The 25826-nt window shown below is 33.6% G+C and overlaps 2 protein-coding genes across 2 annotated transcripts; both read right to left on the bottom strand.

The window, feature by feature from the left end:
- Positions 1–10528: 10528 nt before the first annotated feature.
- On the bottom strand, positions 10529–11269 carry LOC112762880 (uncharacterized). The gene has a single exon (XM_025808699.1). It carries the CDS (start codon positions 11267–11269, stop codon positions 10529–10531), a length of 741 nt encoding a protein of 246 aa, XP_025664484.1.
- Positions 11270–11680: 411 nt separating this feature from the next.
- Positions 11681–22566, bottom strand: LOC112762878 (uncharacterized). Its single transcript, XM_025808698.1, has 8 exons — positions 22282–22566; positions 17271–17334; positions 16842–16912; positions 13328–13576; positions 13097–13267; positions 12811–12994; positions 12211–12711; positions 11681–12102 (listed from the first exon to the last, which is right to left on the bottom strand). The coding sequence occupies exons 1-8, from the start codon at positions 22564–22566 to the stop codon at positions 11681–11683; spliced, it is 1947 nt and encodes a 648-aa protein (XP_025664483.1).
- Positions 22567–25826: the final 3260 nt, after the last annotated feature.

Raw genomic sequence — 25826 nt, 5'->3', positions numbered from 1 at the left:
GGCAAGGAAAATTTGAAAGATCGCAGAAACGAAACAACGAAAGAGAGGGAAAATATTTATAAGAACGTTAGGGGCATAACGGTAAAATCGGGGCAATCATTAATGAGGATGCACCGTTACCAAGGCTATTAAATCCCTACGCACACCCCTAACGGACACGACGCTTGATTAGACGTAACTGTCAGAACCAAAAGGTCACGAAAAATCACGTCGGTTCTCAAACCATCACGTCGGTCCTCTCACAAATCGGCTACGACCCCGAGTTGAATACTCAACCCAACTCTTAAAAATAAATTGGGCTCGAGTAGGGGCACTGTTCATACCCTGGCCCAATAAATAGGACCCAGGATCCAAGCAAAGAAGCCCAACCCAAAGGGGTTGGCCCTCCCCCAGTACCGGCCTTCATTCCCAGAAGTCGGTACTGAACACGACCTACTCCAAAGAAGTCGGATACGAGGGTTAGCTGGCAGATAACACTCATTCGAATGAGTAACCGCCCCTAGAAACTCTCTAACCACTTCATAGAGCCATATCTTAACCTCCCTAAGATATGGGAACGGTTATCCACCTAAAAAGGTGGCACTACTTCAGCGGTGGTTATTGGTTCACCACTATAAATACCCTGACATCCCTCAGGTATCACTAAGTTCCAATACATTCTAAACTTGCTCACACTCTTGCTAACTTAGGCATTGGAGTGTCATTGCAGGTACCACCCCCCATTCTTCCAGACGCGCAAGTCGAACGGAGGAACACCGAGTTTCAGGTGCACCAGCTGGCCACCTCCCTCACACGTTTGGGTCAACCAACGTCATCCGGCCCACTAATCTCCGGTTACCCACCGTAACAGTACTAATTTCTCAAGCTAAGAACAATAAATTTAGAGTTATAGAGTAAAAATAAGCTAAAATTGTAAACTGATTTGTATTTCGCTGGCTACAATATAATAAGGGTTGTCGACACTCGACAAACATAGACAAAAGACTATGAATGAGTTGAGATGCCCAATCCGACAAGTAAAATGGCAAACTCCGCGAAAGTGTCAGGACAGTAAATGCTGACAGTGTGTGTTAACGAACTCAATCCCATAACCAATAAACAAAGTACAACACTATTAATTCATGTGGCGATCCTCTTACTGTTTCAATATCCATGACTGTAAAACAATATCCATTATCCAGGACTGTAAAACTAAAAAAAATTAGTTCCACTCCACATCCAAACTTTTTTGCTAACATAGTCTACCCAAGTTAATCATAACTCTACATAACCTACTTACATAGTGCACGCGAGAAATCCTGTTTTTTTACGTGTTTTTTCTTCTTTCTCTTCTGACGCGTTTCTTTTCCTCTTTCTTTTTTTTGCGTTCTTCTTTTTTTTTCGTGTTTCTTTTTTTTTTTTGCGTGTATCATTTTTATAGTCGTTCTTTTATTGCTGCTGTTGTTGCTATATTTTTTTTTCTTTTACTCACCTTCCTATTAATTTTGTAATATTATGTATTTTTTTCTTTGTTTGATTTTTTTTATTTTTATTAAGAGTAAATAAGAAGATGAACAAGAAAAGAAAATGATAATGATGAAGAAGAATGAGGAGGAAGGAGAGTTTTAAATTATACAAAATTTATTAGGAAATAACACTGAAATTTTCTAACTGTTACACAGAAGCTTCTCAATTTTGATACGAAAATTTTTAATTGTGAGACAAGTTTTTAAGAGGGGTTTTCATTAAGTAATTAAGGTGCATTTTAGATTTAATTTCGGTGCATTTTGGATCTAAATAAGGTGCACTTTTGGTCTGAGCTTGTTTTCGGAATGCACCTCAATTAATTCTAAAATTAAATCCAGAATCCACCTCAATTAACTCAGAAATGTACCAAAATTATTTAGGTAACGTTTGTTTTGAGGTACTGAGATAGAGACTGGAAGACTGAGACTCAGTATCATGTTTGTTGGCTCAGAGACTGATACTAAAATTTCTGTCTCTGTTCCCAAAATTTCAGTATTTCAGTACCTCCAAAAAGTGGGGACACAGGAGACTGAAATTTTTAGAAATGGAGACTGAAACTTTAATAACATTTTATACCTTTTATCCTTCGTACAAATTAAATTAGAACTTTATTCTTGTTTTCATTTCTATCTCCCACTTTGCACCAAACAGAATACTGAAATTTATTTCAGTCTCTGTCTCTAAGTCTCTGTCTCTCAGTATCAGTCTTTCAGTCTCTGTCTCTCTACCAAACGCTACCTTAATGATTGCGATACACAAACTCAGGTAAAAAACAAGCACACAAACAAAGACGGAATCTTCTTCTTCTCCTATTTTCTCTCCATCGTCGTTCTTTTATTGTTGCTGTTGTTGTTGCGTTTTTTCTTTTTCTCCTTTTCTTCCTAGTAATTTTGCAGCATTAATTTTTCTTCTTCTTTTTTTTATTTTATTCCTCTTGAGAGAATGAAACAAAAAGAATTATGAAAAAAAAAATAAGAAAATGAAGAAGAAGAAGCAGAAGATGAGGAGGAGGAAGAGAAAGAGTTTTGAATTATTCATTAGAATAAAAATACACCGAAATGTCTTAACAATAACACATAAACTTCTTAGTTTTTACATTGAAATTTTGCTACAAAAACACAAAAATATTTTTTTTAATGCTGCATTTTTTTATTCTTTTTTTTCCGTATTTCTTTCTTTTAGTTAAATGAATGTAGGTTTATTCTCTTCATAGTAATTTTGTTTTTATTCTTGTTAAAAGAGTAAAACAAAAAGAAACATGAGAAAGTAAAATAAAAAGAAAAAGATGAATAAGAAAAAAATTATGATGAAAAAGAAGAAGAAGCAGCAGCAGATGAAGAGGAAGAGTTTTGAATTATACAAAACTTATCAGAATAAAAATACACTAAATTTTTTTAACAATAAATAACATAAATTTCTTAGTTTTTACACCTAAATTTTGCTAAAAATACACAAAAATATTTTCTTTAATGCTGCATTTTTTTTCTTATTTCTTTCTTTCTTTTAGTTGAATGAATGTAGGTTCATCATTTTCAAGTAGTTTTGTAGCATTATATGTTTTTTCTTTTTCTTTGTTTGATTTTTTTTTGTTTTTATTTTTATTAAAAGAGTAAAACAAGAAAAAATTTGAGAAAGTAAAATAAAAAAATTAATAATAAAAAAAAAGATGATGACGACGATGAAAAAGAAGAAAAGGCAGCAAAAGATGAGGAAGAAGAGGAAGAGTTTTGAATTATGCAGAACTTATCAAAATATAAATATACCAAAATTTCTTAGCAATGGCACATAAATTTCTTAGTTTTTACACCGAAATTTGCTACAAAAGCATAAAAATGTTTATTTTAATGCTGTATTTTTTCTTCTTTTTTTCCTTATTTCTTTCTTTCCTTTTTCTGTTATAATATAAGAAGAAGACGACGATGATGATAATAATGATGATTGAGGAGGAAGAGGAGGAGGAGATCAAAAAAATTCAAATGAAAAAAGAAAAAGGAGAAGGAGATGGAAGTGGTGATACCGACGATGGTGATAAAGGAAAAAGGAGAAGAAATTGCAATGAGAAAAGAAGGAGGAAGAGGAGGAGGTGGTGACTACCATAACAAAAAAAATAATAGCAAAAAAAAAAAAAAGAAAAAAAGGTGAAAAAAATGTGCGCATCGAAATTTAAAACATTAAGAAGAAGAAGCAGGAGCGAGAAGAAAAAGAACGTGCGTGCGTGTATGTAAATAACTTAATTGAACTTAGTTAAGTAAATCACTTGATTGTATAGATTTATTCAAAAAAAATATCACAAAATACTTCTTCTCTCCGTGAATTAACTTCTCCATCTCTCTCATTTTCGCTTTCCAAATCCCTCTATTCAACGGCAGATCCAGAAATTTTATAAGAACGGGGCCAAATTAAATATAAAATAAATTAAAATATAACATAATAAAAAATTAACAAAATATAATTTATAGTATATAGATCAAAATTAATAATTATATTATATAAAAATTAACATTCAACTACATACTTTGGGATTTTGGTATTTTTGAAATTGGTCTGTGATATTTCATATAACTAAAATTATCAATTTACCATCTGAAATAAATTTTTTGAAGCATTTTCTTTTTCAACATATACAATTATATAATATGCTAAAAATTCGTCTTTCATATTGTTTTAAAGTATTGTTTTAATAATTTTTATTGTTTAAAAAATCTATTCAATTGTTATTGTTGTTATAAAAAGAGTCAAAACAAGAATTTTTTTATAATTATTACTTTTTACATTAATCAAAACCTATATTTTTTAATAACTTTTTAATTATTTATATATTTATACGCTTTTATTATTTTTTAAACTTATTTGTTAATTGCTACTAATATATTATAATATATATTATAATTTATACGTATTAAATTACTAATATGTAAATTTATTTTAGTGTGTAATATACAAAAATATATTAATCAATAATAATATATATTAATTATATAATAATAATAAACTAATAGTTAAGTATTGTTTTAGTACCAAAAGTTTAGCGCCAAAATCGAAACTGTCCCTTATCTAATTTTCACCCCTCCCTCCTCCCTCCTCCCCCCTCCCATAACTCCCTCACTCCCTCACTCACCCTCCCTAACCCCCTCAGCCCACTCCCTCACCCCCTCAACCCCCTCGGTAACCCCCTCACCCCACTCCCGTAACCCACCATCCCCTTCCTGATGCCATTCTCTTTAAAATTCCAACCCCAATTTCAACTTCAATTTTTCTTCTTGCCGCCCTACTTATTCGTTTCTAGTGTTCGCCGCCGCCGCCGTCGCGTGGTAATCGGGAGGGGGACCCCGCTGGCGCTGCTTCTTCTTCTATGACTGCCTTTGCTTCTTCTTCTGTGACTGCCTCTACTTCTTCTTCTGCTCTGCTTGAACTTCTGCTTCTGCTTGAACTTCTGCTTCTTCTTGAACTTTTGCTTCTGTTTGAGTTTATGCTTCTTCTTCTGTGATTTTTTAATTTTTTTAATTTCTGTTGTTTTGGTGTTTTTAGATTTGAAAACTGAAATTGTAGTTGATGATTATTGAATTATTGTTTATTGAAATTGATGTGATTATTGAAATTGTTATGCTTCTTCTGCCTCTGATTTTTTTGTTGATTTATTTTGTTTTGTGAATGTTGCTGTTAATTTGTTTTGTTATGAGTAATGAATGACTATGGTGGTAGTGGTGATGGTGGTGAGAAAAGGGAGAGGGAGGAGGTGGAAGGGGATTGGGGAAGAGTGAGAAGAGAAAGGAAATTGGAGAAGAGTGAGAAGAGGAAGGGGAAGAGGGGTGGGTGTCCTCCGGCAGTAGTAATTGCCATGGCGAAGGTGAGAAGAAGAGGGTGATAGTGAAGAGCAGAAGGAAGGGGATTGGGGGAGAGGTGGGGGGAGAGACCGAAGAGATGCTGGGGAGTGGGTGGGGTGGGGTTATGCTTTTTTTTTTAAATATTATTTTTATTAATAATGAAGGATAATATGGTAAAAAAAATTAAAGTGAAAAAGGACAATTTTACAACGTTTTGTAACGTTGAGGATGATTTTAATAACAAAAAAGATCGGGATGAATTTGATTTTCGCCCCAGACCTTAGGGACGATTTCAGTACTTAACCTAACAAATATTAATGAGTACAATAAAGAATCCCGCTAGTACAGTACATTGACTCCTCATATTTTTTCTTCTTATTATTATATATGACAAAAACTAATGATATAGTATCCATTTAATTAAATAATTTTATAGATATCTAATTTAATTTAACTGTGTATTCTTTATTTTTTGAGTTAATTATATTTTAATTGTGTACCATTATTAATATAAGTATAAATTTTTTAAAAATTTATTAATTTGCTTGATCTATTTTAATACTAGTGTTAAAATCTACTGATATTATAATTAGATGATAAGTATTAATTGTTATTCATATAGTGTCAAATTAAAATACTATTAAAGTAATACTAACAAATTTTATATTTATTTTTATATTTATTATTTTTAAAATTTAAAACTTAAAAGACATTAACGAAGATATATATTTTAAATTTAAATTTTAAAATTTTTATTATTTTTTATTTTTTATTTATGTGAAACAAATTTTATCATGCAAATATCCTCGAATACTTCTCCGTTGACAATTTCGCCTCCAACCGGAAATCAATCTTCTCATTTGAGTCTGATGAAGCTGTCTCCTTAATTCCATTAACCAATACATTTGCTACTCTTGGAAACTCTTTTACGAGTAGTGACTGTTTTGTTACACTTCCGTTTGATGCCACTGAAACCTTTTTTCCCTGCTTCACGGCGGTTCGGTGTACCGATATCATTGGAATTGGCATCGGTACAGCATGTTCATTGGAGGAGAATTTTTCGTAGAAATTATGGTGAAATTCGGGCCCTTGGTGAATTAGGGTTTTGGCATTTGAAGGTGATTGGGTGTAGAATATAAAGAAAAATGAGATTCAAAAAATTAAGAATCTTTTCATGTGTTTAAAATTAATAAATTAGTAAACTAGTAGCTTTAAAAAATTAATGAGATTCTAATAACTATAATTTGTATTTAATAATATTTTGTATAGTACTCATTAATATTTTTTATTATACACTAAAAATATTAATGAGTACAATAAAAAATAGTTAAATTAATAATTACTTTATTATACTGGTAAATATTTTTATAGGAGAATGAATATTTAATTATGGTATAAAATAAAAGAATAAAAATAAATATAATAATAAAAAAATGTGTATAGTAAAATGTAAATTTCACATAATGGATGTTGTACTCAGTGAATCGTAGAGGTAGACTTATAATATATAAGAATAATAAAAATTTTTACATAAATATATCGAAGTATATATAATTAAATAATATAAAAACATTTAATATTCATTTTTGTTTGTTATTTGTAAACCTCCTAAATTAGTATATAATTAGTCAATAAATTGAATTTTAACAAGAAAAATTAGAAATAAAAATCTTATATTAAAATAGGATAGACCTCTTTAAAACGAGAATTTTAACACTAATTTCGAAAAATTTGGCCTAAAATTGAATTGAACAGATCGAACCGGTTGGCTGAACCTAAACCGAACCCGTGGGTCCAATCGAACCCATCAAACAAATGAGCCAAGGGCTCATCTTCTTCCCCATTTCAGCAGAAATCATCGCTGAACACAGCCAAGGGAGAAGAAGGGCTCCAAACCCTCACCATAACATTAATCCACCATAACTTCTTCATCCGAGCTCCGATCGCCGCACCGTTTGTGGCCACACGTCCACCGCATCTAGCTCTACGATTCTATCAGATCAATTTTATAGGTAAGCTTCAATCTCACCCCAGCCTCTCTATCCCTCAATTTTCGAAATTAACGGGAACCCATGTTGAGATTTTGTTTAATTTGGTACTCTAGGTTCAATTTAACTTGTAGATCTTGACGGATTTAGTTCGTTTAGTCCATGGGCACGGTGAGAGTCCTAAACCCTAGTTTTTCTTGTTTGAATTATGTTGGATATTGAATTGTTGGATATATGTATGTATATATATGTGTTAGGTGTATGAATGCATGATATGGAGATTCTTGGAATCATTGGAAGCTTGATTTAAGAGTTTGGTAGAGTTAGAGTTAAATCTTGGTGATTGAAGCATTGCCCTTTTGCCTTGTGGTTTGCTTTGGTTAATACGTTGAAATCGGCCAATGTATGGTTTAGGTTTCACGTGTATAATATATAATGTCGTGTGAAAACTTAGGCTAGAAAACCTTAGGATAAGCTGAAATGATTATGTGTATTGGATGTTTAATAATAATGATATGGTTTGAGTATGTGTGGTATTCACTTGGTTTTGTTGGTATTGGAATGATGAATGATGAGGTGATGATGTTTGAAGAACTTGTGATTTTGGCATTATGTAAACTAGCGGCTTAACAGGCACTGCCGTACCTGTTCAGCCGCTTTTCTATGGGATTTAAAGTTGATTATTTTAATGATTTTTAAAATTTTAAATTTGAATAACTTAAAAATAATAATAATATAGAATAACTTATGCTAATATAGAAATGTTTAAATTAAAATAATCATATATTACCTACCTATAAACAATAACAATATGAAAATGATTTAATTATAATGAATACATACGTCACTTATCTACAAATAACATAATCCATAAAATAGTAATTATTGTAATATATTATCTTCTTCTATCTAACTCAGTCATAAAAATAAATATAAAAATACGATTATTTACAAAAAAAATGAGCTATATTCAAAAGTCATTTTTTTTTGTTTAGGGACCTTTTTTTTAAGTGGTAAACCAAAGTACGGATCTGTATTTGAAGAATCTTTCATGTGCATGCAAAAAGTGTAAAGAAGAAAAATAATTATGTCTTTTTTTTTGGAAATTATAGATCAAACTATAAGTAAAAACGTTAAGATAAACCTAAAGTAATTTCTGAATTTATACCGAGTAAAAATCTTTAGCAATTCCTCATACATCTCCTTATCAATAAATTCTTGAGCCTTGAAGAACTACAAAATTTAGAAATCAATAAAATATACCATATGCCAATACATATTTCATTATATTTGAACGACAATTTAATAATAAAAAAAATAAAACCTGTAAAATTGAAATTTCTTGTTTGAGATTGAATTTCCTACACATGCACAACAAAGGAAGCCATTAAATCCTCTGTAGAGCATTCAAATCTATAATTATCCGATATTACCTCTATTTTGTGCGGTTTCTTAATTTAATGATAGGTATCTGCAATGTTGTTCTTTACTAACATCAGTTGGTTCCGCTCCTGTGAGTTTGTTGCTGGAAAAAGAAAAATGTTTAATTTATTATCATTGGTTTAAAATTATTTTTTGTAACTTTATTCAACATGGGAAACATAATCTCCGTTACAATTTCAGAGTAATCTTTTAAAATTTTAGGCATATACTTTTTCCCTTTATTTAATAGTAAAAAAGAACATAGAAAGGGGATAGATAATAGGCATATCAATAACATTTTGATTACGATGATTGCATTACCTTGTATGTTGTTGGAGCAGTATTTCCTTTTTTATCATCTTCCAGAATTGGGTCTTGTCTGTTTTAACCATTCCTCCCCCAACCAATAGAATAAATTTGAAGGGAATGAACCTATTAGATAACATATGATTATGATTACTAACATAGAAATAGAAGTATGTATGTTTAATGCAATTTTGACAGTAATTAATTTAAAAAATTACTTTATTGTCTATTGGTTTGATTGATGCAATTGCTTGCTCATCTTTTCATGCACTCCAGAGACTTTGGTATCCTTCTTCCTGTAATTGATATTTGTTAATATATTTCTTGTATATCTAGTATGTCTTAGTTAATGATAATTAGTACGTATTTGTTGCGTAAAACAGATGTTCAAGCTCGTCGTCTTTATCTCCTGACATATATTAATGAGTTCCTTTGAAATCAAATCGTCTATTAAAAAAATATAAGTCGTTAGTCGTCAATAAATTGAAGTTTGTATACAAAAATATCTATATCAACGAAAATGATTTAAAGATTAAAATTATATATAGACTGAATTGTACCAAGAAGTAACTACACACATACTTACTAAAAACATAAATTACTTGTGGTGAAGGTAACAATATTTCTTTGAAAACTACATTTCTGATAAATTCTCCACTTGTTCCATCTATATTTCCTTCTTTGACTAAGATTTTTGTTGTTGACTGAGAAATACTTCGAGACAGAGCAACATATAATTGGCCATGACTAAACACATGTTTAAGGAGATAGATCCCTACTTTAGGAATGGTGTGTCCTTGTGATTTATTTATTGTTATTGCAAAACTCAACCTTACAGGAAATTGCTTCCGGATAAGTATAAAAGGCAGTCCTAAATTCTCTGTGGTTTTGTGTTTTATCCGAGGCAAGGAAGCTCTTCTTCCACAGTGATGGCCGGTTAAAATTTCTACATCCAACATGTTTTGAAAAGTTCCACGACATAGTAACCTTGTACCATTGCATAAGCCAGCCTTAGGGTCTATGTTTCTTAATAAAGTGCCCCTTTTTTCACCTTCAACACATGAGGTGACAACCCGCTTGTAGAAACTGAGTTAAGGTATTCTTGTTGATATAAATTATTAGCATCTCCTTCTACCTCATCAAATAAGACTAAATTTTGTTCTTCTCCTGGAAACTGGTTGATAATTATATCATTAAGCTGTTGCACATCCTGATTTGTTGGCGTCAATATTGCCCTTTCTACCATGTAAGAAGGGTTCCACCCATGAAATTGTAAGTTTGAAAATATTTCTTCTATTAACTTGTGTAACGATGTTTTACCCTCCCACGAAATTGCCATATTTGCTTGTATCCGTACAAAGTCTTCATGTATGGTGGGCTCAATTCCATCAGACCATCACCAATGCGCATAAGATACTCAGCAAAAACATGATCATTAGAAGATCGCATATTTTGTCGCAAATGGAGAATTTTAGTGGAAGCTCATAAATGAGACTTAACTATAGAAGCTGAAATTATTTGTGACTTACTGCCTTTTGGTACGACAGGCGGTACTTGGTGGAAATCTCCTCCCATCACCATTACTTTTCCACCAAATGGCATACCGTTTGCTAATATGTCTCTTAGAGTGCGGTCTAATGATTGCACTGATTCTTTATTTGCCATTAGTGCTTCATCCCAGATGATTGCCGTTGTTTGTCTAATTAGCTTTGCAAGATCTGATTGTTTGCTTATGTTGCAAATGGATGATGGTTCTGCATTAATTGGGATCTTAAACCTAGAATGAGCTGTTCGACCCCCAGGCAATAATGTTGCAGCTATTCCTGATGATGCAGTTACCAAGACAATATGACCCTTATTTCTCAATTCTGCAATTATAGCTCTGTAAAGAAATGTTTTGCCTGCTCCTCCTGGCCCATCAATAAAGAACACTCCACTTTCTCTTCGATCAATTGTATTCATAATGCACTTGAAAGCTTTAGATTGGTCATTGTTCAATCTTTCTATGGAACACAGGTCTTTCTGGGGTACTTCGATTGACAGTTCTTCTTGGATAACTCTGAGTATCGAGTTTTCATTGTCATTTTCATGAGTTAGAGCTGGCAAATCGTATTGTGTAATCTGTTTTCTATGCTGAAGGAGTATATCATTTATATCCCCGAGTAGCCGATTTGTGAACACTAAGGCTGTTGTAGTGCTGGTTGACGGATAATCATCCACCATATATGAAAAAAATCCATCTCATACGCTTCTTACATCTGTAGGCTCACAAAATATCAAGATGGTTGCAAACAACCTTCGTAAAGCACATGGCAATCGTAAAACAGAAGCCTCAACCAAACACGCACAGACGCTACTGTCACTCTCTAACAATCCTCGGTGTTGAGCAGATTGCTTGAAGGACGAATATTGGACCCCATTCATTGTTAGCAAGTCATCCCAACTGATTGGTCCTCTGACATTAGATAACAGAATACGCAAATAGAATTTTTCTCCTTCTGAAGGTGATACAGTATAAATTCGACCGATGGATCTCCTTTGTGTCTTGCGTTGACGCCATTCCTTTTCCTTGTTGTGTCAAGCGTAATACTCTGAAATTTTTCTGTACAGAAGATGCCTAGATTGTTGGTCCTCCTAACGATTTAGGGCAAAGAATTCAGTGAGCATTATTCTAGAGAAATAATCATCATTAAGTATTTCAGGAATGGTTTGGTGATCATAGAAGCTCACTTGATGTTGATTTGGCAAATGAATTTGTAACCTTTCCACTGATGGATACATTCGGTAAAGGTTAAATTTAAATATTCTCCAACATGCCTCTGGAGCAGTGATCCATCTTGCATCAACAAACTGTTGGACCTCATCAACATTAGAACCGTTGTGAACTTCCATTGCAACCCAGTCTGGACCCTTGTAGCAATACTTGTAGAGATACTTTATACTCTTGATACTACTACATATCTCAACATTAATATGGCAATCATACTTTAGTAGTAGCCATGGGTTGTACGGAACTACCCAGCTATTGTCAACTGTGATATTTTGGTTAATTGGTACTGGTGTGTCGAATCGTCACTTATATTGCGGATATGAGTTGTCACCTCTTCGTGTTTCTGCTGCGAACTCTTTTGGGTAGTTGCGTTTATATTGGCTATTTTTCATACAGGGTGAAGATTGATTAAGTGTTTCGCAAGGACCATGAATCATATGTTTTAGCACTGCATCATATAGGTGTGGTTCTACTTCTTTAGATGGTATCTCTGCACGTACCAAACTATCATAATGTTCCGGGTCAATTAACTTGTCATTGTTTTCTAAGATTAGTAATATATGTACATGTGGCAACCCTCTTTTTTGAAACTCAGTGACATAAATATAGCTCTTCACCTTTTCCAAGACACCCTTAGTAATTACATCCTCTTTCAGCTGTTCAAATTTGGCTCGAAAAATTCTTGTTGTTAGATTTGGACGATCTTGTGGAGTTTGAACTGGGTTGAGTTCTGAAGTTATTTCAGTCCAAGATGGATTGCATGTCATTGTGAGAAAAATATCTGGCTTGCCCTCTTTAAGAACAATCGTCATTCCATCTTCATATCGTTGGGTCATGTCGCGATGGCTACCAATGAACGACGATGGTAATATTGTTCTTTTTCTTCCAACATTTTCTGGATACAAATATAGAGAGCAATAAAAATAGTTTTAATAATTATTTTGGGTAATTCTTAATGATTTACGAAGTAGCAATTAGATACAACAATATTTACCTACATTGGTTTCTCCTGTGTGCAAGGCATCTTGTAAGCCTTGGTATAATTCAGCCTGTAATTTCTTCTGTCTAGTTTGAACCCATCTTAACTTTTCAGTTTCAATTTTTACATAGTTATCAACAACATATTGTTGTAGTAGTCGCCCTGCTTGCAATACGGTAGAATGATCATCGGGACGGATCTACAAATTTTTAAGAATTTGCAAAAAAGATTAGATACATTGAACAATTTTTTGGCAGAATTTTATTGAAGTCTATACTGCGTAGGAAATAGGGATTTGTACCTGGAGCATATAGCTATTATATGTTCGGCATGATACTTTGCCACCACTTTGACTTCGAGTATTGATATCCCATCCATGAGTTCCAAATGGAAAAAGAAGAGGATATTGTAGTGGATCGTAATAGCCAACGAATTTCTGAATCCTTCGTAGGCTACCAGTATGAGTTTGCACCTTAATATCTCATCCACGAATCATTGTTTCAATGTCATCACCAACAATTATAGCTGCTACCTGCGACGCAGTTGGAAGACTATATTGTGGCTGATTAGCAGGTCGCTCTCTAATGACCAAACTACACTCATGTACATCTGACCGTTGTGCAAGCTGGCGAAATACATGGAGAAAAGGATTATACCGGTGTAGCAATTGTTGTAACTTGAAAACCAATGTTTCATGTAGTTGTGTGTTCTCCAGCATCCTATTCTGCAACTCGTGCTCAGTATCATATATGTACAGTTGCAAAAAACGTGGTCGCATGCCCTGATCCAGATAAAATCCCCCTATACTGTGATATATTGAGCCTTAAGCACGAAATGTATATATACCACGACCTGTTATAGCTAGTTGTTCGTCTATGTACACACCACACGAAGTGAAGGAAAATACATGATTGTATCCACGAATATGTTTTCTAAAATGGTTTCCTTCTGCAGAGGGGTCCAGGAAGATTTCAAGCAATTCCTGAGGAGCATTTACTCAGGAAAGAGAGACTTTTTCCCCATTACAGCACATCTCGAACGTCTCATGGTGAAATAGACGTGCGCTACAGTAATGACATGTCCTTGGGATTGGTAGCGGAGTTCGAATTATTGTTGCATCCTCTTAAAAATTTCGAGCACAATTGTGGGATGCTCGAACATTTTGTCTAATTTCTGTACTCGCATTAAATTTACATATATTTGGTTACATTCATAATGAAAATCAGAAAATGATTAATTTTGTAACAACTAAAAAAATAGGATTTTGGTGATTATAAATACAAAGAATTACTTCCATTATAGTGATCATAAAAAAGAGATAAGTAACTATCAAGTATTTAAGTGATGTTTCAATAATTTTTTTTAATTTTGTTACACTGTATAATATTGTAATGTTGTTTGACTTTATTTTTTTCAAATTTTGTTATTCAGATATATTTAACAACCTTAATTATAAAATATTTTATTTTATTCTTTCAACCTTAATTATAAAATATTTTATTTTATTCTTTATAAAGATGTTTTTTATTCGTTAAATAAATGTTTTTATTCTTTTAATTATAAAGAAATATTATTTATTATGTATCAAAATAGTTTTATTCCTTTTTTTAATAAAATTATTTTGTTTAAAACCTTTTATTCGAAACTGTTATAACCAAGTTAAAACCACATACGATCTATAACAACATTATATTATTTTAAATATTTATTATTTTCTTATTCCATTATATGTTTTTGAGTTATATGTTAACATTATGTTTGTTATGGACTATTTTTTTTTAGATTAAATAGTCAATACAATATAGTTTGAGTCTGAAATAAATAAAAAAAATTTTAAAAATGCTATCTTTATATAGCATATTTTTTTTGTATAAAGTTCTCAGTTGCATCAGTTGTCTTATAGCATTTTTTAGTTAATTATCTTATATAGGGTATGACGATTTTTGCCTTTGACTAAATTTTTTAGTTTGTATGTTTTGTTTCATGTTTTAAATGTTTAGATATTACTGGTCGAAGTAATACAATTGAAGATAATATTGGTTCATATTTTATTTGTTCTATTACTTCTAATTATTTTTATTTTGTATGCTTTCCCCTAGAGTTATCATTTTAATTTTTACTATTCATTTTATTTCCTGAAATATATTTTATTTAATTATTTTATTTTTTCATATTTGTGTAAATTATAACAAAACGATTTAACAAAATATAAATTTTTTTAAATTAAATATTTTTTTTGTTTTTGCTAAAGTTTACATATTTTTTTATTTTAATTGGCAAATAAATATTTTAAGTATCATTTTGGTTTTTATAAATTTTTTTGTATATAGATTTTAATTTTTTTTGTTAGGCACTGTCACTCTTTTTTAATAATTGGTTCTTGTAATAATCTTAAATAAATAAATTTTTTAACATCAATTATGCTCATACTTAATGTTTACTATAAATATATTAATATGCTAACATATAAGGTTAAAATAATAATTTTTTTATAAATTTATTTATCTATTAAAATTGTGTCACAATACTAAATATATACAAAAAAAAGTAGAATACTAACCAGTTATATTTTCTTCGCATCTACTGTTTTGATAAGATCTATTTCCATGAATTTCTGATAGTATGTAAAAAGAACACATTAACAATATTATAAAATTGTTCAATGAATTAAGTTTGTATAATATCAATGGTAATTGAGAAGTTACTTTATAAGGAACAAATCATACAAAATTAAATTGATTGGAAGTAATAGAATACATAGAATACCCACTAATATCATAATTATCCAAACTCTGAATAACTAAAAAAAATAGATAGTGAACGTAAAATATAAATACATGATAGGCCGTTTGAGTTCCCGTAAAAAGTTACCATTTAAAAAATGATTCAAGTGTAACCGTATAATAGATTTATTAAGTGAAGAAATTATCATTTATAATTTACAATGTTATATATATTAATTAAAAATATTTGAACCTTTTTTATGTATTAAATATAAAACGTTTAAAAGAATTGTAGAATATTAAAAAACATATGAAATGTAAAATTCTATTAGATATTAATTGGACCACTATTATTATGAGCATCTGAATAATAGCAATCATATTATATTATTGAAACGACAATAATGTATTTTAAATGATTATATTTTACGGTGTATAATTATTCTTTATAGATAAGTAATTCGTGAATATAAAAATTATATTAAACTGGTAGCATAATAAATATATTAAAAATAGTAAATTTATCAATTTAAATTTATGTAGTGAAGAAATTGCCACTTCTGATATATCTATTTTTTAGAAGGAAAAGTATAAAAAATATCAAAATTATATGCAAATTTTTTTTTTGTTATACAGTGAAAAAATTTAAGTTGCAATTATATTATTAAACATATATCTATTATAATTTTCTTTAATGACACGGCGTGAACATTTTATTTATTCTTATAATAATATTATTTAGGACAATAATAAAAGGTTTTTTTAATCAAAATTTAAGGAAAAATAAATTACTGTTAATTAAATAAATATACAGGAGTCCTACTTATATTTATTACCATTCGGTCTATTATGAGTATCTAAATATTTAAAAAATTTATTATTAAATTAAAAATAATGTATGTTGAGAACTTAAGAGTACATTCGATAGATAAATTACAGATAAATAGTACTAAGAGTACATTAACATAAAGATATTGTAGAAATAATTCAAATTAAATGGCAAACTAAATTGTAGAAAAAAGTTAAAAAAATATACCAGAATTATCCATTAAGTTTTTTTGTTATAGAATCAGAAAATTTAATAACAAATATATTATTAAACACTAAACATATATATTTTTCTTATAATAATATAGTTATAAAAATTTTATATGTATATAATATTATATTAAAAAAATTTTAAATTATCCAATAATTGAGATTATAATTATGTAAAGTACATTAAGACAATATAATAATATTATTTAGGCCAATAATAAAAGATTTATTAAATTAAACTTTAAAAAAAATAAATTATTATTAATTAAATAAATATATATGTACAGGATTCCTGCCCATATTTGGATCATTCGATATATTGCTTGAACCAGCAGTTCTGCTGTTATTGTGAGTATCTGTATATATAGAAAAATTATTATTAGGATGAAAATAATATAATTTGATAATTTAAGGGTACACTCAAGAGATAAATTATAAATAATTGGTATTAAGTATAGTAACATAGATATATCGTTAAAAATAATTCACCTTAACTGATAAATTAACAACATAAATTTATTAATGGAAAGTATAACTTAGAGTACCTGATACAGAATATTGATGAGCGGGTGTATTTGTGATATCTTATAATAGTCTTGGTGTGTTAGTTTCACTCGATGTATCGATTTGTTTTCCTCGTCTAATACTCTCTCGGTAATTGGCATGCCAAGGTATTGCTGCCTCTGTTCTTTGCTCATATTTTGTCTTCGTTGCCTGGCATAGTCTTGCCAAGTTCGTCGACCACTTCCATGTGAATCTTCCATTTGTATGTTGTCAACTGCAAAAAATCAAAGAAACATATAAACATAGTTTTACACTTTTATTTAATAACGAAAAGAAAATTACAGTAGGTTTTACGTTATATTTAGGTGAAATGAGAAGGATGTAAGAGAAGATGGATGAAAAATGAAAGAAATTTTTTCTATTATGGAGTAACCAGTAATGATGTGAAGTAAGAGAGATTAAGAAGAGAAACTGCTATCCTATTAGTTACTATAGATGAAGATGAAGTAGTGGAGTATTATGCAGTAACATGAAGTTAGAGAAATTAACGGGAGTAACTGGTATCTCCTATTAGTAGTGAAATAATTATAGAAGTTACATTGACGTGAACGTGAACGTGAATGAAAATGAAGTCGTGGGAATGCTGTAACTAAGAGTACGTTATTAGGAAGGATAAAAATGGAAAGAAATTTGGACACCAAAATGAGTTTTAGCATTATATATTGGTATAGATATTGGTATAGACATAGGTTGGTTTGTTGATGTTTGATGATAAACTTGTGAAGTTTAGATTGAAGTGAGATGGTATTGAATTGAGAAATGATAGGATTGAAGAGATTATTGCGATATTGTCAAAAGTACGTGATATTGATGATTATAGGTATGATGAATTGGGCTGGAATGAGCTTTGAAAAGAAAATGAGGTTTGAAGCGTTTTGTAAAATTTGGTTTTTGGTCGAACTTCGACGAGCCATAAATTGGCTTCCGGACTCCCAAATTATTTCAAACTTGTTTTGTATGAAAATTGGATCCGTGAAGTTTACGCCGTTCGAAAAATAAAGGAAAAATGATTTAAAACGAAAAAGTTATGTGCGTCGAAAGTTTGAGGTGAAAAACAGAAATTCTGCAGCTTTTGAAACTTAGTGAAATTTTTGGAAAAACGCACGTCCATGCGTACGCGTGACATGAAACTTTTGCATACGCATTTACCCCCTTCGCAGACAAGTGCTACTGCCTGGTTTGCATGCGTACACGTGACTCTCCTATTTTCAGCAAAGGTATTTTGTGTTTTAAAGCTCAATTTTGAACCTCCAAACCTTTGTTTTTACCCTTTTAGCCCTAGAACATAATGATAAGCTTAGTTATAAGTTAGAGTTAGGAAATAGAGATAACTTGGGAATGAAGTAAAGGTTAAAAATGATGAATTGTATAAGAAGGAGGTGCATGTATGAATGAGTTCTGACGCTAAGCCTTAAATGATTGATTTTCTACAAGTATTATGAAATGTATGAGGCAAGTAAGAGAGTAATGTAAGAAATTGAGAATTGATGATATTAATTAATCAAGGATAATAAAATGTATGATCAATGAGTTAAGTGAAATTGAGAATGATGAGATGAGACTGACGAACTGAATTCCTGCGCGATCTAGAATTTTCTAACAATAAATCCTCGTTGCAAGTATAGCTTCTAAACCGGCAAGGAATCCCTTTCGTACAAACGTTTTGGTTGTCACAAGTAACAAACCCCTTTGAAATTGATAACCGAAGTATTTAACCTCGGGTCGTCTTCTCAAGGAATTGCAGGGAGGTGTTCTTATTATTGGTTATGAGTCTTGTAAATTGGGGGTTTTGAAAGTGAGGGACAGGTAATTTAAATAACAAGGAAAATAAATTGTAGGAATTAATAAATTAATATCTAATAAAACTCTTGGCAAGGTATGAAAATTCGGAAGTCCTATCCTAGTTATTCTTATGAGAATTTGAAGTTAATCGCACTTAGTTAACCTTTACTAAAGCAAGGAAAAGTCAAGTGAACTAATTAGTTAGATTCCCAAGTCCTAGCCAACTCCTAAGGAAAGACTAGAGTTAGTGGAATTCCAGTCAATTAGAGAAATTAATTAACAATCACGATAAGTTTAATAACTCAAGAGCTTCCAGTTAATCTATTAAAGCCAAGAATATAAAAAGCTAAATAAGAATCATAAATCTGAAATACCTCAATTGCATTAATAAGAGAAAATCAATCTAAACATGAAGAGTTCATAAGCCAATTTGGCAACATAAGTAATTAAAGGAAAGCATTAAAGTATCTGAAAGTAAAAGAGAAATATAAAGTAAAAGAAATATTGAACCTGATGAAGAGTTGAAATCCTAAATCCTTTAAGAGAAATCCTAATCCTAAAACCTAAGAGAGAGGAGAGAACCTCTCTCTCTAAAAACTACATCTAAATTGTGAAAAGTGGATAATTGGAGGCCTCCCCATGAATGGATGCATTTTTCCACTTTATAACCTCTAATCTGTGTTTTCTGGACTTGGATCTGGGCCAAAAAGGGTCTCAGAAATCGCTGAGAGCGTTTTCTGCAATTTCTGGTGCGTGGCGTCTGTCACGCGTCCGTGTGGGTCACGCGGTCGCGTCATCTGGGAGTTTTTCTTATCACGCGTTCGCTTCGGTCACGCGTACGCGTCATTTGCGCTCTGCTCAAGGCACGCGTACGCGTCAGTCACGCGTTCGCGTTGCTGCCCTTTTCGCACTGGGCACGCGGCCGCTTCGTCCATGCGTTCGCGTCGCTGCCAGTTTCTTCAAAAACTCTATTTTGTGCTTTTCCTCTATTTTTGTATGTTTTCTTTCCATCCTTTAAATCATTCCTGCCTTAGGAGATCTGAAAATACTCAACACACAAATCACGGCATCGAATGGTGATAAAGGGTGATTAAAATTAATATTTTTATAGCCTAGGAAACATGTTTTTCACATATATCACATAATAAGGAAGGAAAAGTAAAACCATGCAATTTACATGAATAAGTGAGTGAATGATTGAATAAATCACTTAAATTGAGCACAAAATATATCATAAAATATGGGTTTATCAACCTCCCCACAATTAAACAATAGCATGTCCTCATGCTAAATCCAAGATAAAGAATAAGGTAAGGTTAAAGTGGTGGAATCTCATGCAACGCAATCTATTCTAAATGCAAATTACCTAAATGAGTCATGCAATTCTAGTTATTATTCACTTGTATATAAAGCTTACATGTAGTCAAATTAATTCATATCCTCAAGGAATCATATATGCATAGCCAAACCCTAGATAATGTTAAAGCACTTTTTACAATTGAGACGGGGTAAAAAAAATATTTCACAAACTTGCAAGACAATTAACAGTTAAGCAGAGATATATGGTGATGAGCTATTGAACCCTCACTGGAATTTGTGTTTACTCTCTAGTCACTCAGTGTTTATTGGGTTAATCACTCTATTCTTTTTCTATCCTTACTTTCTATAACTTTGTTTTTCATCTAACCAATTAACAATTATAGAATACAGACATACAAAAATCATGAGGTCTTTTTCAAGGTTGTAATGGGGCCAGGGTGAAGGTAAGAGTACATGCATAAGGCCAAGTGAGCTAATAAGTGAATCCTTGATTAGTCTAAGATCTCACCTAACATACATACTTTATATAATTTTAAGGTTCCTTTACCTATTTACCCAAATTTTCCCACTTTGTTTTGCAAACTCATGCATTAATTTTGATTTTGTCCCATGTGCATTGACTCTTTTTATTTTGCAATTGGGAAATTTTTGTATCCCCTTTATTTAAATACTAAATTTTTTTTTAATCTGAATCATCGACGCACATGGTAATTCAATTGTTTTGATTTCACATGAGCATGCTTCCCAAATTTAGTTTTTGAAACAACTTATTCTTTAAATTCCTACTTTGTTTCTGTCATCCCATGTTCCCATAAAATTCCCCACACTTAAATAATACACAGTTTCTATCTTAAGCTAACCAAGGATTCAACTTGAGATTTTTATTTTGTTTTTTCTGCTTAAGGCTAGTAATGTGGTTTATAGAACAAGAGGGGATTAAAAAGCTCAAGGGGGCTAACAAGAGTGATATAAAAGGTAGGCTAATTTGGGATAAGTGAGTAAAAATTCAAATGATGGCCTCAATCATCTCTAGGTATGTATCTATATTCTATATTGGACATATAGATTAAAACAAAGTAAAGAACATCAGAATGAAAAAGAAGGGTAAAACACACAGGAATAAAATTTATGGTTTGAATGTAACCATACAATTTAGCTCAAAACTCACAAGCTGTGTGTTCTCCAGCTCAAAAATCATATATCAGTTATATATGTCATGCAAGTAAAAATTAAGAGTTCCTATTATTCTCAATGTAAATCTTAGGGTGGCCCTTAAAATCTTAGTGTTCCTCTTTGAAGAAATGTTGTTAACTAACTAACATGTAATGCTATATATATAAGGTGTGTGGATTGTTTTATTATGTTGAAGTCTCTAGTTTACTTCCTTTTTTATTTTCAATTAAACCACATATTCTATAACTAATAAATTTAGAATTGCAAACTAAGCTAAATGTCTAAGATATGAACTAAAGTGCAAAATGCGGGAATAAAGTAAAAATATAGCAAAAGAACAATGTATAAGTACTGAAGAATAAAAATAAAAACAAAGATAAAAATACAGAAAAATAAATAAAATAAGATAAAAGAGTCTGTAGTGGTTCACCAAAAAGATACGCCAGAAATGGCTACCTCCCCACACTTAAAATAAAGCATCGTCCTCGGTGCTCACTCAAGCTGGGTGTGAAGGAGTGTCATCACTGGAAGGATGGGCTGCTGGAGTCTCTGTGGTGGAAGCCTGAAGGTCTGCAGACTGGATAAGGGTAGGAGGATCTGTCTGCTGCAGTGGAGGCTCTGACCGTATAGGAATCTCTGGGTCGGCGGCCTGAATCTGGTGAGGCTCCTCATGCTGTGGTGCAGCCTGCTCTGGTTCTGCCTGCTCAGCCTCTCTCTGTGCATGTGTCTCATCCTCATGCTCGTCCGCCTCCTCCTCAGATGGCTCTGATGGTGTGTCAGGCTCGGAGGGGATGTCGCCGCCGGATCGGATCATCAACTTGAGGTGCTCATAGCATCGCTTGTTGCGACGCTCCATATGATCCAAGTGGGTGAAGAGTCAATGCACCAAATGATAAATGGGCTCAGGGGCAGGTGGAGGTGCAGTGGTGGTAGCTGGGGGAGCAGTAGATGAAGAATGGGCAGCTGAAGGTGTGGCTGTCTCATCAGAAGCGGTGAGGAATGGGAGTCTGTAACCCAAAGCCTGAAACTTTCTGCTGTGAGGGATAATCTTCTTGCAATTTGCAGTAGGTGGCTTCTCATCAGCAAGCTCCCAAGGCACGTCAGCTCGACAGCCGAGCTGGGTAACCAGATAAGGGAAAAGGAGAGTGCCTCTGACATGGACCCTGGCCATGTAATGCTGGATGAATCGTGGAAGATACAGGTCCTTACCCTCCATCACACACCAGATGAGGGTGATCATAGCAGCAGGCAGCTCCGTCTCATGAGTGCTCAGCATAACAAAGTTGCTCAGGATCTGGTGCCAGAGCCGAGCCTCATCATTCAGATACATAAGCTTGATTCCCTTAGGCATTGTTGTGTTCTTTCCCATGACCCATGGGACAGTAGGATCAAGGGTTATCCATTCAAATCTCATAAAGCGCATGTCCTCTTCAGCCTTTTGGTAATCGTCAGGCTGATCTGATTTAGGCTGAAGGTGGAGGATATCCTCAATAGCTTCCTCAGTCACCAGAATCTGTTTCCCTCTAAGGTGCACTGCGTCCAGGGTAGTCTTGAAATAGTTACAGTAAAACTCTCTGACCCAGGAAGCATTGACCTCTGTCAAGTTTCTCTCCAAGAAGAACCAGCCTCTCTGTTTTATCTGTTCGGAGGTGTACTGCTGTAGTTCTTCTGGAATTTTCAGAGTTCTCTCCAGGTACAGGTTCTTGGAGGTGGCAAACACTGGATACTTCAGCTCACAGTATCTGTTTGCAAATTTTATTGGATCTGTGGCAGTGAGGAGCTGGTCAGCCTTCTTCTGCGGGGTAAAGTGCTTTTTCCGCCAGGAGTCATCATGCATAATGTCCAAGATAGACATAGAGGATTCACCTCTTTTCCTTTTACCAGTGGTTGCCTTGCCTTTTCCTTTTCGTTGAGGGTTAGACATCCTGAAAAGCAAAAATTCCAGGATATAAATGAAGAACAAAGCAGGAAAACAAGTAGGCAAATAGAATAATAGCAATATAAGCACATAGTGGCAAAAGAACAGTAGAATAATGAAATGAGTTAAATAAATATACATTTTGGATTATTTCGGAGTTAAAAATCTGAGATGAGAAATCACAATCCAAAATATATTATAAGTAGAATACCTGTTAATTAGGAGAAACAATAATCATGCCACGAGTTAAAAAGTTGAAGGAGTTAGTTAAAAAACAAAGGGAGAAGTTAGAAAGTTAAAAGTGGTTAAAAGTGAAAAAGGGGTTGAAAAGTGGAAAGCAGTGAGTTAGGAGAAAGAAAGTTAAAGTAAGTGGCATGATAAATGTTTCCTAGGTAACAAGAAATTCACAAATTTAAAGAATAATCAACTCATATTCGGGCAAAAATATCAATGTATTGATGAAAATTCAAATAGAGATGAGAGTAGCAAAAATTAAAAGGAAATCATCAATAATGCAATTTACTAGCCAGGGAATTAAGAAGGAATAAGAATGCTATCCCGTGCATTCATGAATTGGTTTGGTAAAAGCTAAGTAATGCAAAATTCAAAATTGCCAAAACCAATACATGAATGAGAAGGAAACAATTTGCAGAAAATTGGGCAGCATTTCGGCTAAAATTGGATGTTTCCGGATAATAAACAGCAAGCAGACAGTTTATATAAATTAAAATAAAGCTGCAAATAGACACAAGTAATATGAACATGAAAGAGCAGTGTAACAGCAGCATGAAACAGTGAAGAACAGTAGCATATGAACAGTATAAATATCACAGCCGAACCAAAATTGCAGAATAGGTAAAACAAGCAACAAGTACGGCGCAATTATCAGGCCTAAGTCAACTAACCACATCCTAGCTACCTAACCACCTAGAATCCACTACAACATGCATCTCTAACTATCCTAAGTTTGAACATAAACTGAAAAATATGCAACTAACTACGAATGAAAGAAAAATGGCGTTCGGCGAAACCTGGTAGGCGTATGAACTAAGGTAGGGATCAGAGAGATGGCGGTGGCGAAGTGGTGGTGCTGGGAGGGGGCACGGCGGCGCAGTGGCGGAACAGGGCGGCGCGGTGGTGGAGCAGGTTGGGTTGGAGGGTGGGGTTTGGGTTGGGTGAGGGGTTGTGATGGTGGGAGGGGCGGCGCTGGCGGCGGGGTGGTCGGGGCTGGCCGCGGTGGGGGGCAGTGGCGGGTGAGAGGGAAGGTTGGGAGTGGTGGAGGGAGAAAAGAAAGAAGAGAAGGAGAGAGGGGGTGGTTTTCGGCGATGGGGTGTGGTGGTGGGGGTGGTGCGGTGGTCGGCAGTGGTGGCTGGAAGTGTTGGTGGTTGGGTGGTGGAGGAGGGAAGGTTGCAGAAAAGAGAGGAAGAAGAAGGGGGGTATGGGGGGCGCGACGGGTAGGGTTTCGCGTGATAGGGGGTTAGTGATTTTGAATCCACACGAACGCGTGGGGCACGCGATCGCGTGGCTAGGGTGAAATGGGGTTGACGCGGTCGCGTGATTGACGTGACCGCGCGGGTTGGGTACAAGATGGATGACGCGGACGCGTGAGGCACGCGGCCGCGTCGCTGGAAATTGTGCTAGACGCACACTTCCAGCGTCGTTTCAGCACAACTCTCTGTCTCCATTTAGGGGGCCATAATATCCACGCGACGCGGACGCATCGCGCACGCTTTCGCGTGGGATGAGTGTTCTGCAAGTGACGCGTTCGCGTTAGGGCGGCGAACGCGTCGGCCATTTTGTGCTAAACGCACACCAGCCGCACGATTCCAGCCCAGATTTCTGGGCGTTGGATTTTTACGCCGATTTTCAGATCACGCGTCCGCGTGAGTGACGCGGACGCGTGGGAGGTATTTTTCGCAACTGACGCGAACGCGTTAGCGACGCGGTCGCGTGGAACAATTTGTGCCAAAGGCACGCCTCCAGCCACGCTTTCGCGTGACTTTCTGTTCACTTTCCTTTACTTCTTAATGCACTTGTGACGCGGACGCGTCGCGTGCTTTTTTTTTATGCAATTATGCAGTATGCAATGCTTAATGTAAATGCTATGAATAATATTCAGTTTTAATGAAAATAATATAATATAAAAACAGATAACACGAAATAAAAATTGAAAAAGAAGCGACCATACCATGGTGGGTTGTCTCCCACCTAGCACTTTTAGTTAAAGTCCTTAAGTTGGACATTGGATGAGCTTCCTGTTATGGTGGCTTATGCTTAAATTCATCCAGAAATATCCACCAATGTTTGGAATGCCAACAGCCTCCGGGGTCCCAAACTAGGCATGTGAAGCTTTTGAGCAGCTTCAAACAGATTCTCAGGCTCCCGGGGTGACGAATGTCAGAATATTTTCCAGGATCCCAAACTTTGTTTTTAAATCCGCCTTTATCTTGATCTAATTTTTTCCATCCGGGTGGTTTAGAAATTAGATTCTCACCAAGATGACCAAATGTTTT

Source organism: Arachis hypogaea, chromosome 17 (genome assembly GCF_003086295.3).
Source record: "Arachis hypogaea cultivar Tifrunner chromosome 17, arahy.Tifrunner.gnm2.J5K5, whole genome shotgun sequence".
NCBI classification, from domain to species: Eukaryota; Viridiplantae; Streptophyta; class Magnoliopsida; order Fabales; family Fabaceae; genus Arachis; species Arachis hypogaea.
This window is presented reverse-complemented; position numbering and strand designations above follow the sequence as displayed.